The 16868-nt window shown below is 43.6% G+C and overlaps 1 protein-coding gene across 1 annotated transcript; it reads left to right on the forward strand.

Annotated features, from left to right (window-relative positions):
- The first annotated feature begins 2302 nt into the window (after positions 1-2302).
- LOC144478947 (arrestin domain-containing protein 17) lies at positions 2303-12046 on the forward strand. The gene is made up of 8 exons (XM_078197344.1): positions 2303-2888; positions 2987-3102; positions 5801-5920; positions 6008-6222; positions 7175-7348; positions 8016-8189; positions 8985-9231; positions 10400-12046. The coding sequence occupies exons 1-8, from the start codon at positions 2830-2832 to the stop codon at positions 10552-10554; spliced, it is 1260 nt and encodes a 419-aa protein (XP_078053470.1). The 5' UTR covers positions 2303-2829; the 3' UTR covers positions 10555-12046.
- The last annotated feature ends 4822 nt before the right edge of the window (positions 12047-16868 follow it).

Here is a 16868-nt window from a genome sequence, read left to right on the forward strand (position 1 = left end):
TCTCAGGCAAGTTTAAATGTATATCCGATATTGAGCGAGTTATCATGCGGAGTGGGACATCCAAATTTACACCCCCTTCTAGGGAGGCCTCTCCTTCGCTTTTCAGCATGTAAGTCGTCTTCGATCTCAGGTTTTAATTTCTAACGCGAATGAGATTTCATGAAATATTTATGAACTCGACATATAACTGTTAATAATTTCTGAGCATCGCGTGATTTTATCGTTGCCTAGAACCTCCTTGCTCCTTCGCCATCCACTAATTATGATCGCTTTCTATTTATACCGCATGCGCCACGCTCCTTGACCCTGAATCAATCGATCGCAGTCTGTTTTGCCCATTGCAACTCGGTCGATAAAATATTAGAGATTGCATACCGTTTCCAACGGACATTGCAGAGATTTTTAACAAAAAATACAGCTGGTTTGACGAACATCGAACTAAAATATTAACCCCTTGCGAATAAAATTTGAAAAATATTTAAATTGGATCAACTAAACTATGTGCAAACTTACTTTAATTTAAAATTTTAACAAAACGTCTCGGATACGTCAACGTCTACGATAACACGTGAAATGAATGACGATTCGGAGACGTAATTGTGTGCAAAGGGGTTAAGCGAGCAAACAAGATCAAAGCGACGAATGTTTTCAGCAATGCACGTCGACGGTGTCAACAATTTCGAAATTTCCTTCTCATCGAAGACTCTCGTCATAAGCACAGACGAGCGGGCTTTATTATTCGTTGACGCACAAGTAATGCGCCCGCGACAACATAATACACCCGCGATGTTTTCTAATCGAGTAACGCGGCGTCGAAAAAATAAGCTTCTCGAAACGGAAACGTGTTGGCGTTGCTTGCACCGCAAGCAAGAACGTAATTGAAAATAAATATGAATGTCGTCGCCCCCCTGCATGCATGAGCGTCGCGTCAATTTCATCTTGCAAATTAAAACATCGAATTAAACGCAGCACACACTGTTCCCAAAAAATCCGTTTCCCACTTTTATTATTTCTTCGCGGAGCACTGCAAATTTGTGCGAGCAAATACAAGTAAATATACTCGCGTTTGATTTATATATCTTTTATTTCGCCAAATAAGATATTATTTATAGCCGGCGTGCACCGCGATAAAGCAGCGACGCGGTCCCGGGATATTTGCGTTCCGTGTTTTAATCTTGATGATTAACCTCGTTGTGGTAGACCGACATCAACGATAATAATGTTATTGCAGCCGTATTGGAAGCGGATCCATATTTATCCGTACTTTACGACAGACATGCAACGGACATTACATTGAATGTATTAACAGGCATCGCTGTCGTCATTTATTTCGGTGACAGCCCGCCCGTCCCGAAACCTGATTAAACGCGAGCACTCTTTATCAAATAAAAACAAACGTCACGTCCGCGGCGCATTATACTTTGCTAAACGCGCCGCTAGTTTGCGTTGCAGCTTTTTATTTCTCGCGATCGCGTGATTTCTGATAAATGAATAAAAGAATCGGTATTAAAGCATCGAAAACGATGGATATTGAGATCGATCAAGAGGAGAATAAGTGCGTCACAAGTGGCAAATTGCCATTGGCCGACAACATTGTTATTAAACATGTCGACAGCCAATAATACGCGGCAATTGATTTATTACTATGACACGATAGTTTGCTATTCATCGTTATTGGTTTAGCTCGACGCTAGACAATTTGCTCGCCGCGAGTATGATTGATACCGAACGAAACGTGTACAAATAAATGCGCGAAACCCGCAGTTTACCCTCCGCAGTCGTCGGCAGCGTCGAAAACCGAATAGAAACAAACCGAACAGGGAGACAACCCGACAAACATTTTTTTTTTTTTTCTTAGAGGTTTTACGTCGCATCAGCTGCAAGGCTATACAAAAACATTGAAAGCGCCGACCTTAATGGAACAACGACGACCACCGGCGCGGCCCATTAAATCCGAAAGCAATAAATCGACGATGCGGAAGTCGTCGACCCGATACCGGAAAAGAGGAATTATCCGGCTTTTGTGTCGTCTTCTTACGCAGCCAAGCCCGCCGAGACGGATCGGCGCCGGTGACGCGCGTCGCGACGTCACAAAAGGGTTGCAGCGATGCGGCAGAATTTAAACGGCGCTTCGGGGGCTCCTCCGGCCGATCATTGGTCGATACGGGGGTGCCCTTATTACGGCGGCTGCCTTTAATTTCAGGAGGCACGGCAGTGCGGCGCGCATCCACCTGTAAGGAAGAGGCAGCCGGGAGCCGGTGCGACGTAGGGTCCTTCGATTATCCGGGCCGGAGGAGTCGGAGGAGTCGGAGGAAGCGAAGGTTGGTCTCCGCGAGGCGACCTTCCGTCGCGCGCGATATTGGCGGAGCCGTCGACGCACGCGCGCCGCGCCGGCCCTGCCTCCGAAGACTCGCCGGAATTTTTGGAATCTTGTCAACAAACACGTCGCCGCGTCCTTAACCCGTTCGGCGGAGCGGGTGTAGCTTCGGCTTGTCAGCCGCGATCGACGTTTCGTTCCAGACGAGAGGGCCGGAAGCGCGGCCACGCGTCGCACCGGAAGCACCCGACCACTCGCCGCCCACGGGAGGAGCCGCAGACCGTGCGTCCGTCCTGGAGGCTCCCGCAGCGAGTCCTACCGAACCCTAGCGAGGCCAGATCCTGCGGGCGTCGCGCGCGTCCAGTTTCATGCAGCGCAGCGTCGGAAGCGATCGGAGCACGCGCCCGTTCAGCCCCGACGAGTGAAGTGACACGTCGGATTCTCTCCCGGTCGGCCACGAGGTCTTTTGATGGGGCTGGCCGCCTCCTAGGGCCAATCGAAGTGCTACCGCCATGGAGACGGAGATAGAGACCGTGGCACAGCCGTCGGCCACCGCCGCTCTCGCCGAAAGGTACGGGGAAGAAACGTCGTCGAGACGAATTTCCCAAAGGTGTGTTTTCCGCCGGCCACCGCCGCTCTAACCGCGCTCCGTTTCTTTTCTGCGACCAGCATCGGCTTTCAAAGCATCGACATCGTCCTGGACGGTCCTCAACAGGTCTACTATAGCGGGCAACGCGTCTCTGGCCACGTTCGCCTGAATGTTAGCGAGCCGGTGATCGTTTTGGGTGAGTTTCTGGGGAATCTCGACGGCCGGCACGCTTCACGGCCGGGCCGGGCCGGGGCGGGGCGGGGGCGGGGGGAGGCGGCGGAGGGAAAAGTTGCTCGGTGAATGGTTTCGGGGAGGCGGCCGGAATTGGGTCGAAAGTTCGTGGCGATTCCTGCGCAGTGCGTTCATTATCCTTCTTTGGTGGGTAATGGGATCTCATTTGACTCGGTGAACGCGCGCTGGCTTCTAGAGACTCTCTCTCCCTCTCTCACTCTCTCTCTCTCTCTCTCTCTTTCTCTGTGCGCACGAGATATTTTATTTTCATTCCGGCGGTTGGCTAGAGTGCGAAAAAGAAAGCCCGTAACTCGTAAAAACGCCTGCGCGAATTCTTCCTGAACCAATGTTTCGCGTACGCTACTGTACTGCGAGAAGCGTTTGATCAATTTTAACCCCCGTTACCGGATATATTTTTTAAAAAATTATTTAAATTCTTAACATCTTCGTAGGCTTCAATTGTTCGCGAATAATTGTTAATCGTCGACTATATAGAGCGGAAATGTTGCGCAGATATCTGCAGAATTTTAAAAACGAGGGCGTGGGATCTTGTCCAGTGACGTACACGTGCCCTTAACCCGAATGATACAGGCGCAGGGCATAGGGTGAAGTAACCGAATTGGGTCAGTGGGTCGGACGCTCTTAAGTCGTTATTGAATCAGCTCGTTCAATTAGATATCGGCAGTAAATCAATCTACATGTAATCGCATTTATCTCTTCGACATCGTTGCGATATTCGCGAACAATCTGCGAGTCTAATGTGACCGTATCTGTTGCAACTAAAATTATTATTTGTTAGCCTGTTACGTCATGTTACAGGATACTTTTCTGTAGGAAAATATCAAAACATGGCTGCCTAGAAAAAAAATACAGAATCGTACTAAATAATTATTAATTACATCTTATTAACCCCTTGCACTATAATAACGAGTCAGTGAAGATTTTATGCAAGCTCTACTAAATATAATTATTATTCATTTTTATAACATAGAAGTAAAAATAAATTCTATGGCTGCCTAGAAAAAAAGTACAGAATCGTACTAAATACCATACTATTAATTACATCTTATTAACCCTTTGCACTATAATAACGAGTCAGACCCGTGGTGAAGATTTTATGCAAGCTCCACTAAATATAATTATTATTAATTTTCATAACATAGAAGTAAAAATAAATTCTTCTGTCGTCAAAATGTAAAAGCAAAGGTTAAATAAAGACAATACAGGAAACAAAAATTGTCTGATTCTATTAAGAAAAGTTAATGCTAATCAACATCGTAGTGCAAGGGGTTGAAAAAGATCTACGGAGAATCACCCTCGAACAACCGCGTAGAAATTAAAAGCGGCAACCGCGGCGTAGTTGCGCGCCGCACTTCCGCGCGGATTTCTCTGCGGACATTTTGAGGCACGAGCGGCCGCGGCGAAACGGGAGCAGAAAAATCGAAGCGGGATCGGAAGATCGAGGATCGATGGCGGCAAACGGATCACCGGCCGCGTACGTCCTATGCAAAGGCGGGTCGTAATTAATACGTGGCCGCGGATTCACCTGGCAGATAAATTCGTCAAGCGCCGGAATAGCTAGTTCGTAGTTCCGCTGGCTGGAACCATGGCATATCGGCGAGGCGAGGCGAGGCGAGGCGAGCCGGGTCGATACATCGAAACGTTTCGGTGAACGAGGGATCGTGCCTTGTCGCGGCCAGGCATCGAGAGCAACTTTATATTTATTCTCGCGATGTTTACCCCTGTGCTCGCAATCACAAAAATTTCTCTGTCGCCCCGTTCTCGAGTCGAACGCGTGCCAAACGTGCCATCGATCGGGTTGCATAACGGGTGACCTAGAAGACTTCTCGGTCCCGGCTATATGTATGGGGATCGTATATACGTATACGACAACGACGACGACGACGAAGCGCTACACGATTCTGGTACTGCAGGAACGCTCGTGGAATAGATAGCGGAGGAAAGTGAAAATTCGATTCGCCCCGGTCCCTTGGCAATATCGAAATACAAAGTGGCTGTCATGGCTGTTTGTCGATAAGCTGCTCGGTTTAGGAGTCCTTCGATCCATTAAATAACCCCGCCTAATTAGTATAGAAATGCTAGCGTAACTCTTGCCCACCCAGTGCCGCCACTTACTTAATTAGCTGTATTAGTTTTGGTGGCAGCGTAGATTCGATTGTTTGGCGAATGCGTATAACTTTGACTATAGTTTCATTATTATAGAATTTAATTTTCCTTCTCTGACGAAAATATTCTTAGCATTTTAGAAATACTCGCAAAGGGTTGAAAAATGTTGACCTGGTCTAGAATTTCCTGTTTATTCGAATTGCACAATATTTGCGACGCTTTCTCGCGTTGTTAGAAGGGATGTAAATGGTCAGGGGTGATCGAGTGATTCGTTCGCTCGGTATACCTTAAATTCGAGACTCGCCGCCGGGTGAATTCGATAAACAGGGAACGGACGGAAAATATTCCGGCCGGCCGTCACGGCAATGAAACCGTGGACGAGTTTGTTATCGTAATTGGACGGTCCTCGAGCCCGCGTAATTCGCGTAACAACCCCCTCCCCCCCCCCTCCCCTCCGCCCCTCCACCTCCGATCCCGAAGAGTCGTCCCCAATTAATTGGTATTCCCCGTTGTAAGTGCGACCTTTCTGCATGCAGGGATTAGACTTAAGTACAAGGGGGAGGCTCAGGTGTATTTCACGGATCGATCGGCCGGGATCCGGCGTAAGTTTTCGGCGTTCGAGAACTACCTGCACGTGGAGATCTATCTGGCGGGCGGTAAGTAAGGCGGCGATCGGCAGCGATCGGGGAATTGGCGCGGGAAAGTCCCGGGGTGTCGGACTAACGGATTCTCATCACGGGTAGATGGTAAAGAAAAGTCGACGATAACCGGCGGCGTCTACCCGTTCAGCCTGACGCTTCCAGAAAACCTGCCGTGCAGCTTCGAGGGCCGATATGGGCGAGTACGGTACTCGATTAGAGCATTGTTGGACGTAACGACCATTTATCGGTTTTCCACCAATATTATTCCATTCACGGTGGCCCCTATTCTTGACCTTAATCGAGATCCCCTCGCCGTTGTGAGTAGGAATCTGACAATGAATGATACTTCGCTTCCGAAACTGATTTCAATCACGCCGACGCAAATGCGTTTACCAATTAATGCACGCGCCTCTCTAGTTCTCTGCTTCTCCGTTCTTCTATTCCTCTATTTTTCCACTTCTCAGGTCTTCTATTTTTCTGTTTCTTTATTTCTCTATTTTTCTATTTTTTTATTTCTCTATTTTTCTATTTTTTTATTTCTCTATTTTTCTATTTTTCCACTTCTCAAGTCATCTATTTTTATATTTTTTTATTTCTCTATTTTTATATTTTTCTATTGTTCTATTTCTCTATTTTTATATTTTTATATTTCTCTATTTGTATATTTCTCTATTTTTATATTTCTCTATTTCTATATTTCACTATTTCTGTATTTCTCTATTTTTCAATTTCTCTATTTTTATATTTCTCTATTTTTATATTTCTCTATTTCTCTATTTTTCAATTTCTCTATTTCTCTATTTCTCTATTTCTCTATTTCTCTATTTCTCTATTTCTCTACTTCTATATTTCTCTACATCTCTATTTCTCTGCTTCTCTATTTCTCTACTTCTCTACACTTCAACCCTTTAACTGCATAAATATCTCTACTACATCTCCTACTCTGTCTCACAAGATTTATTGCCATAACTAAACTCTAACATCTCCTACTTTTCTAAACGATTCAACACTGTTCACACGAAAATATGAAGTCGATGTCTCCATACATTAAGAAGACAAATACAGTTAAAGGGTTAATTAGCGAGGTTAATGTCCGTCGGATGGGAATATCTTCCCATCCACGTTCGCCAGCAACTGCTAGATTTTTCAGTCGTTGCAAATACGATTGTGACTCGGATGCTTGAGCTTCTGCCAGCTATTTTAAGATAAATCGTTATCCGAGTATGCCGCGAGATTACCGTGTCCACTAATTTGAACGATCCTTTGCAGTTGCCCATACATGTTCAACAATCGAAGGTGTACCTGGGGCAAACCGAACCGATCAGTATATCCATGTCGCTCCCGGTTCATGGTTATGTTCCTGGACAAACGATACCGATCATGGTCGTCTTGACTAACCCCACCACGATCGTGATCAAGAAAATCCGAATCGTTTTTAAAAAAGTAAACTCTGTCCGTTGTTTATAGAAATTAGTTGTATATACGATTCATTGGTATTTCGACACGTGCTACGATTTCATGAAATGATACGCGATAACAATTTTCGTTGTCGTTACGTTTTACAGGCGTATCTTTTAAAGAGACGCGTACAAACTTATCCAGGAACATTGCGTCAATTTTCTGACTAGATTTAGCATGAATGACTAACAACTTAATCAAGCCGCCGGAAGATGAAAAAAGTTTCGAAACTCCGCGTCCGGATTAGGGTTGCCGAACCACTCGGTTTAATGAGAACTCCGCCGAAGTGGGGCATCAATTTTAACAAATTTTCAGCCGCAAGTTTTCGTCGCTCTCGCTTTTAAATAAAAGCATAATCTCGATTGTCGCACGTGTCCAAATACTTTTGATTCACAGTGTCTATGAAACAGTAGTATCCGCTTACATTACACTGCAGAATATTAAACAATTTATTCTATTTCAAAGTAGTCTAATTACAAAGTTATATTGTCGTGATGGAAAATTAAGTTTGTAAATTGTTTTCAGTAGTTTTTCAAGAGAATGCGACGCGTGCATGCGAATTAGTAATTCTTCGAATGTTGTCGGATTAATTCTCTTTTTATTATTAAAGTTTTCTTCAACGATCGTTTGTCAATGTTGTGTCTTTCCTTAGGCGGTGACCTATCATTCGACGGAAAAGTTCCGTAAGCATAAAGAGATCGTAGTAGAAGTAGAACAGCCTGTTAACAAAGAATCCCAGTCGTACGACATCACGTTCGACGTTCCTGCAGTACCACCCACGGGGATGATCCACTGCAGCATCATCGACGTTCTGTATGCACTTAAAGTGAGACTATCCCGATTCTCGAACAGCACCATACAATGACGAAAGCACTTTACACTATAATTCAACGATTTTTCGCGACGAATTTTTCCGCAAAAATAAATATTCCAAATATTTCAATGCTATTGCATATTCAACCTGATAATTCTGAAATTAAATTTAATTAGCCTTGCAGAAGAATTCGTCCTCGTTTTGAAAACAGGCTTGAGATCAAAATAATTTAATCGATCGAACCTTCTTAATAATCTCAAAACTCAGAAATAATACAGCTCGGTTCTTTCAGATTTGTTACAATAAAAATCAGGTTTCAAGCCTGGACAAAGGATGCAATTTCCGCTGACACTTGACTGACACGACAGTCAACTTATTTACGAATGTTTCTACCACAGTTTCTCAGTTAAAAATTGCTTCCATTCAGTGCCTTGTTCGGATAAATGATTCACGTTATTAAAATTTCAAAATGTACACGATTTTTATTTCACCGAGCGCCAGATTGAAAATATGAACGATACGAGACGATTAAAAATTTAATGAATCCCGTTTTATAGTACAAATATGCGATGTCGTGGCAGTCAGAGCGTTAATGAACATTTCAATTTCTAATTGTGAAGCAGGGAATCGTTTGTACGAGGTGGCAGGATTCGCAGAGTATTTTTGAATTAGTTGAACAAGCGCTCTTTCGAGGGTGCGAGTGGTTTCAGAACTTCCTATATATTATATAGTATATGTGTATATATATATATATTATATATATGTATATGTATATATATGTATACGAAATATTTTCCCTGTTAACAGGTCGAGGCCTGCGTAGACGTGAGCGAGTGGTACTACAGAATGTTTCAAAAGAACTTGAAGCTGCGAACAAATATAGTGGTCGGCACGGTGCCACTTCAAAATTACGAGACCCCGCAAAAAACGGACGACGGGGCGGAAGCTTTTTCACCTGTTCCGCCGTGTGCATCGACCGCCGAAGAACGCGAAAACAATGTGAAGCCCCCGCTGGAAGCCGTCGAGGACCGGGAGAAGGCTGCGAATTTGTCTTGTACGTAACCGTGTCTCTGCCTTCTACGATCGCAACATGTTAATTCCCGGTATTTACGACGACTACGAGCCGGCGGGTTCCATTACTCACCTGTTCCGAGAATTTAAACGTGTCTCTCTCTCTCCGTGCAGTCGTTCCCGCGGAATTCAAAGTTTTCGTATAATAACTCGCGATATTGTCGCGCGTGCTTCTCGTTGTTTGATGAGATAACCTTAAAATTCAATTAGCTGCTCGGAATTTTGTTAGCATATTCGGGTAACTTGTTTCATACGATTCTTGTTGATACGCGTATCAACCCTTTGCACTCGAGCGGTGTTAGGTCATTTTTAACCCCTTGCCGTACTTTAACGAGTCAGACTCGTGATGGAGATTTCTAGTGATAATTATTAGGTATGAATATTCATCCGTTCCTTTAACTGGGAATCAAATTTTATTCTTTCGTTACCAATATTTAAACATTCAAGTAGATATAATCACATGATAAATATAAAATTTCCTTTTTCATCTAAGAATTTAGTGCGATCGAAGAAATTCTAATCGTGCAACCTCTAAAGAAAATGGCACGGCATGGGGTTAAATAAAAAAATGTAATTGTTGTATGTAATTTCCTATGCATAAAATATATTTTGTTCAGTAAAATTGCAATACCGTAAGAAGAATTATTTTATATTTGCAATTGAAACAGCTAAGCGCAAAGGGTTAAATAAAAAAACGTAATTGTTGTACGAGTCGCAAGATTCAATTTTCTATGCATAAAATGCACTTTGTTCAGTAAAATTGCAATACCGTAAGAAGAATTATTTTATATTTGCAATTGAAACAGCTAAGTGCAAAGGGTTAATATGTCCGTGGTTGCAACGATTAGGTTTAAAAAGAGGCGAACACGCGAATAGAATAGCTCGAACTCCACGGAGTTTCCATTAATGAAACATTAACACGGGGAAGAAACGGGGTAAACTTCGCGGAAAGTCAACAGGACGGGAAACTGGCTTCTCCTTGGCGAAACTTCGGTGGCTGCAATTTCCACCGTCCATATTATTATTAAAAACGAAGCGAACACCGTTCGCTAAAAATAACGTCGCGCAATTACAGTTTCCGGCCGACGCGCGCTCTCTCGTTTTAAGGGTTGCTCTGTCTGGAAACTAAACACGATATTTTCTTCCAGCAGCGCCGCAGTACGAGAAAAGTCAGATATATCGATCCTCGAAACCGGACAGGGACGATCCCACGGGGGATGACGGAGACAGCGACGGCGAGGTCGAGCCGTACTTCCCCATGTATCGCGTGTACACCTTCAAGTCCTCACGGAAGAAGAACAATTAGGATCGAACCGGTCGACTCGTCGAAAATCGGGCCAAGCTTCCGAAAACCGGACAGCCGCGAAAACAGTGCGAAAAAGATTCTATTTGGTTAATCGAGTTCAAATTTTAAATATTGTAAAGAACGCGTTATTTCTGGACTGCGGAGAAAATAATCAAATGAAATAGGGAAAAAGTTCAAAGACCCCAAACGATTAATATTATTTAAGGAAGGAAAACTGTTGCACTTGCGATCGTTACAGACAATCTTTATTTTGCAAAATACTCCGCGGTCTAGTTATTGCAAACATTATTTTTAATAAAAAAGAATGGTTCAATTTTCACAGTCGGGTTTCGTCGTTTTTCGGAAGTTCGTCGACAAATCTCGCTTAATTACTCGTTCGAAAAATCGATGTTCGTCAGCAGTGTCTATAAACGGGGGAACGAAGGGGTTGCGATCGTTGGGTGGGTCGCGAAACGGCGCGTCGTTGCTCCCTGAGATTTTTCCTGCGTTCGACGGCGCGCGCTCGAAATATCGGCGACGCGCGCGCGAACTTCGCCGTCCGATCTCGCGTTTTTATCGATCTTAACGAGCCGGCTTCTATTCCGCGGCCTCTCCACGGCTTTTTATTTTCGCCTCTACGCGGCGAAGCAAAAACGATCGTTAGGAGCGAAGAAGCACGCTGCGTTCGGGGGATATTAAAATCCGTTGGGACCAACCCGTGCAGCTAATTAAATCCCGTAATTGCGCGAGCAACTTGCCGGCGAAGTTATACCATAATAATTGTTCGGACTTGCGAGGATATCTAATATAGCCGAGACCGAAATTTGCGAAACGCGCGCGGAGCGTACGCGCGCCACTGCTTTCAACGTTCCGCGCAAACATTCTCTCGACGGCTTCGGAAAAACGCTGGCGAACGCGCGTGCATGCTGCACACTGTTTTCTTGGATTCCGCGAACACCATAGACCACCATCATCGCGATCAGCAATTTTTTTCGCGCGGCAGAGTTGCGAGCTCGAAAATTAAACGAGCAATTTCTTTCCGCTTTCGACTCGTCGACGAAAGGAACTACACTTCGATAACGACTTTAATTTGATATGTATCGAATAACCCGTTCGGTCCATCAATGATAGCAAAAGATATTCTATTCGACTTTGAAGATGACGGTGATAAATAATAGCTGCGAATGTTGGCACATTTATTTTGTATACTAACGTGCGACGCAGACCAAAGTGAAAATAATAAGAAAGTCCGATATGTTTTATATAAAACTTTTGATGAACGCGACGTATGCTGGGTTTATTTTTTGATTTAGCTAGACGGTCTGGGCGAGAATGTGATCGACAGCCTTATTCTCTAAGACGAATGGCCTTGGTAGCGCAACAGATTAGAAAACTAGATTTAGACGTCCAACACGCGCGAGTACGAAATAACACAATGTATCTGCCCGTTCGATGTGTAAAGAGATTCTTTTTCTAACGATTGTATGAATCGACTCGATGTACAGGGTTTCCCTCGAATAAATCATCTGTAGCAAACAGAAAACTGTGTTTTGATACGAAGATATTTTTTAGCTGACTATTCCAAGGAGGAATGTTGCTCTTTCGTTAAATTAATTAACATTTTCCTTCGTTTTTTCCCCTGATATAATACTCGAATAATTAACTGTAGCATCAACAAATAATATATAATAAACGAAAGCCTTTTGCTCCCTAGCTCTCCGCTATAGATATACTCCCCGCGCGACAAGATGACGTCTTGCGCTTCGTCCCAACTACCCCCACTCCCGCAGCCTTTAGGAGAGGGGATGCGGACGCAAAGGAGCCTTCTCGCCGCGCGAAGGCTGTACGCCGAGCGACAGGAAAGCAACGTTCCTCCGCGGATGCACGGTGTCAAGTGCACTCGATCAAATTTCACGATCATTGTGCACGGTTGCGCTCGACACGCTCGTGCCGTTCAAGGTGAAACGGCCGCGCGCGCGCGAGCGCGAAAAAGCGCGGAACGGCCGCGCGAAAAATTCCTAGCAAACCGAAAGGAACGTTACGGGACACGTGTAATTTATACGGTGATCATTAAAGAGCGCGCGCGCGCTGGCTCGCAGTTTCGTAATGTTCCCGACGTGTACGGTACGGCCGAGCGATCTCGTTTGCGTCGCACGCTTGAATTAATGACGTCGTTAATGCACGATTCAACAATAATGCGCATCGATCGCGGTGAAAACGCAATTACAGAGAGTGGCGGTCGAGCCAGGTGGCAAGTAATCGGTGCCGCCAGCCTCGATCGCCGAAGAACGCAAACGAAAGATTGCATCTGGACGTTGCCCCGCGGGCCGCCACGGCCGTCGCGTTGCCCCACCGGATATCCACTCCCACGGAATCGAATGAATCGAAACTACAGGATCGGAACTCGGCTCGGACGTTGCATTTGCAAAAATCTGCAGGTCGGTGTAATTTATTGTAATTTATTGTAAGCAGGCGACGGATTCTCCGTCCCTCGGATTCTCCGGATTCTCGATGCAATTATAGTTTATTTCACATTCATTCGCTCTGCTGGACAACTTTTAACATTCTTTTAAAATTATTTAAGAACGTGCACGTTATCCATTAACTATTTTTTTTGTTCTCAATAATTTCTCTGATGTCACGAAATGATTTTTGTTTCTCGATTCATTTTTACTTACATTCCGTTTCGATTTAATGGAAATGATCGATAGCCTTGTTTATTAAATCATGCACGAAATGGTCATTACGAGTCTAACTCGTTGTTACAGTGCAAGGGATTAAATTACGTTGCAATGAAAAAATATATAATTCCACGGGTCCACGTCCGTTTTCCATTGAACCGAGAGGTTCGCGCGAAGCGAGCATACCTATTTACGGTAGATTTGCGGTCTTTGGCCGTTGACTGTAGGCGTAATCAAGCATTCAGCGATAGTTGTATCGACATTCGCGAAGGGATATATTCGCCGTCATCCGAATTCATTGCACGGAACTCAATATCACCCCGGCGACAGGGCTCATGGTACGCCGGATACGGCGGGGTGTGTAACGCCATCAGCTTCTTGATTTTGAGGTTGGCGGCAGGTGATGACGGAGCGCTGCCGGGAGTAGCTTTAACTTTGAGGGCTTTCGATATCGCAATGGGTGGGTCTTTGATTACGGACACCGTCTAGCAAATGTTTCCGTCTTCCTCGGTACCGCTCTCGACGTTCGGCCGCGTCTTCCTCCAGCGCCCCGTGTATATCTACTTTGAAAGACCACATCATAGGTGGCTAGGTTTCGAGGTTCGGCTTAACCACGATCCTGCAGCACGAGGTTATCCTAATTTCGTAGTGATTAAACGTTGCCGGGCTTGTACCGAGCGCCGTGGGACGCGAGTTTCCCGAAAATTGAAGCTCCTTGCAAACTGACTGCTACTCTTTCCTTCGAATTTTCCCTAATTTAAATCGCGGTTAACTTCTCCTTCGGAACAGTCGATTTTTCCGGGAAATTCTTCGTTCGCCTCCGACCATTTCTCACTCGTAATTAATAAAATTACGGTAGAGACTATCCTATAGAAAAATTTATTTTTGTAATATTCTTACATTACTTTATTCATAGCGTATGTAAATGATAGAATAAGTAGATAGGAGGGTTATAAATATTTTACTGTACGTCTAAATCTAGATATCTTTTGTAGAAAAATATAATTTAATATTTAATGTAAATTAGAGAATGTTTTTGAAGTTGAAAATTGTAAATGTATATATTTTTATCAAGATTAAGCTTGAGAATTTATGAGGGACGCGAACTCAATTATTTTTCACGTTTTTAACACGACGCTCAGACATTTATACCGATAATATTTTAAATATGAGATTCTGATTCAAGCTACCAACTTTAGAACTACGTTTTTATCTCTCCAGCGTCATCGCATATATGTTTAACTAAGCGTTGATGAATGTTTTAAATGAGCGCCCCGTGCTTGAGAATAAAAGCAAGAATTCTTCCACGAATATTTGACCTTAAACTTTTCAAAATTACCACTGGCCTAATTCAACAGTAATAATAATTTTCTTTTTAATAAATCGATTACGGTATCCTTGCATCTATTAAATATTCCTGCGATATAAACTATGGCCTTCTCCGGCTACTTTTATTGTTCGTAATAAAATAAATAAAAATATCGATAAATTTCGATAGAAATGAATTCTTATTCGACGCGTTGAAAATATAAATCTCTCTGAAATTTTCCATTCGAAATAGCGCACGCTAGATTGCATATCGCGGGACGATCGCGAGATTGTAAAACTTTTTCGAGATTTAAAGATTTAATGGATTCGACATCATCGACGAGGCGTGTGCGTCTACAAAACTTTAAACCCGATTTCCTCGGAACTCAGTTTTCCAACTTTGCTGCACGCATTTCTCAGAGAACTACAGGATCCGATGGCTTGTTCTTCCGGATACACAACACCTCCCCCCAGTATTTCTCATTTCCATGGAAACTGGAATCACCTCGACGCAACAACAATTTATCCCTTTCTCGCTTAAGGAAATCCGCGATTAATTTCTGAGCCAACAAATCGGGAATTCCTCTTGTATTCGCAACAAGAAAAATCCTAAAAATTGCTGGAGAGTTTCCGAATTAAATCTTTCTGTAAATGTGAAGTTAGAATACCCCTTTAAGGTGGTTGAAAGCTGGTAATTGCGCACGCAGGCGAAACAGCTCGACGCAGAGGACGCGGGACGCAGTGCACACGTTTTAAACAAAGTGGAAGAATCGAATGTAAAAGAGGGGAAATGATAGGTTCCGCGAGCCGGGAATCACAATTACCGCTCCGTTCGCACGAAGGGACGAGAGAGAGAGAGGGAGAGAGTAAGAGAGAGAGAGAGAGAATGAGAGAGAGAGAGAATGAGAGAGAGAGAGCCGGTCGCGAGTCGCAAGCCGGCGAATCGATCTCCCTGCCGAGGTCAGAGTTCGCCCCGATATACCCTTAGGTTGAAGTCACGGCGTCAGAGCGTGCACCTAATTAAAAGTTCGTACTACTTCTCAGGAACCCGGTGGCACGGTGTTACCGTTATCGGCTGTCGCCTAAGAACGAGTATCCGCCATCCCCAAAGAACAGTCGGCCAGCACTCGGAATTCCCCGCAGCTCGAAAAATTCTTCCGGGAAACCGAGACYCTCTCCGCGCTGTCCTGGTCATTAACCTCCCACCCCGTGCTTTAATTACGTCTCGTCCACTTTGCAGTCAACATATCTCTGCGTTTCAAATTTTARAAAACTCTTTCCTTCWCCMYATGAAATAATTTCGACCAATAATCCGCCGCGCGCTATGAGACCTAAGCTGACATGTGTACGACGGATTTGTTGTACAATTTTAGTTTAATYTATACTGTTTTAAAGTAGATACTTTCAGCTTTAATTTAAGCTAAATTGCATTGAAATTGATTYACGGGAAGGTATTTTAAGGTCTAGCCAAAGTTTTATTCTGAAATCTTGTCAACCCCATGAYACTARAGGTCGGTTATTTTTAATTTTTTWAAMTGATTTCGATATTTTATTGTAATCTAATTTACCCTGTCTTAAAGTAGACACTTCCAGCTTCAATTTAAGGTAAGTTTGATAAAAATAGCACCACGAGAACATATCTTAAAAAATTCATTCATACTTTTCCTTCGGAACATTGCCAACCCCATAATGCAGATGTCGATTCTTTTGCATTTTTCAAAATGATCTCATCGTCCCATTGCAATATAATGTACTAGGTCTTAAAGTAGACAGTTCTAGCTTTTATTTAAGCTAAATTTCATAAAAATAGCACTACGGGAAGGTATTTTAAAATCTATCCAAAGTTTTCCTCTGAAATCTTGCCAACCCCATGATATTAGAGGTCGGTTATTTTTAATTTTTTAAAACTATCTCGGTATTTTATTGTAATCTAATTTATCCTGTCTTAAAGTAGACACTTCCAGCTTCAATTTAAGCTAAATTCGATAAAAATAGCACCACGAGAACATGTCTTTAAAAATTAATTCATACTTGTCGATTTCTTTGAATTTTTCAAGATGATCTCGTCGTTCTCATTAACCCTCCCACCCCGTGCTTTAATTATGGCCTCGTTCACTTTGCAGCGTACATGTTTCTGCGTTTCGAATTTTAAGAAACCCTTTCTTCCATCGTGAAATAATTTCGACCAATAATCGGCCGCGCGTTTACCGGTTGCGCCCCCGAGATCGGTCGCGAGATTAATATTACACGCAGCCTTTACCGCTTCGCGTCCTATATTAAACTCATGCAAGAATGTTGTACAAACTCGCTCCTTTTTCATCGCTCTCTGTGTATCAGAGATCTGAT

This window comes from Augochlora pura, chromosome 3 (assembly GCF_028453695.1).
Source record: "Augochlora pura isolate Apur16 chromosome 3, APUR_v2.2.1, whole genome shotgun sequence".
Lineage (NCBI taxonomy): Eukaryota > Metazoa > Arthropoda > Insecta > Hymenoptera > Halictidae > Augochlora > Augochlora pura.

Bases quoted from the DNA above. Each gene is read 5' to 3' on its own strand.
- LOC144478947 (XM_078197344.1), top strand. From the start codon at position 2,830: ATGGAGACGGAGATAGAGACCGTGGCACAGCCGTCGGCCACCGCCGCT. The intron at 5,921-6,007 runs GTAAGTAAGGCG...CATCACGGGTAG, and splicing joins GGAGATCTATCTGGCGGGCG to ATGGTAAAGAAAAGTCGACG. The intron at 8,190-8,984 runs GTGAGACTATCC...CCCTGTTAACAG, and splicing joins ACGTTCTGTATGCACTTAAA to GTCGAGGCCTGCGTAGACGT.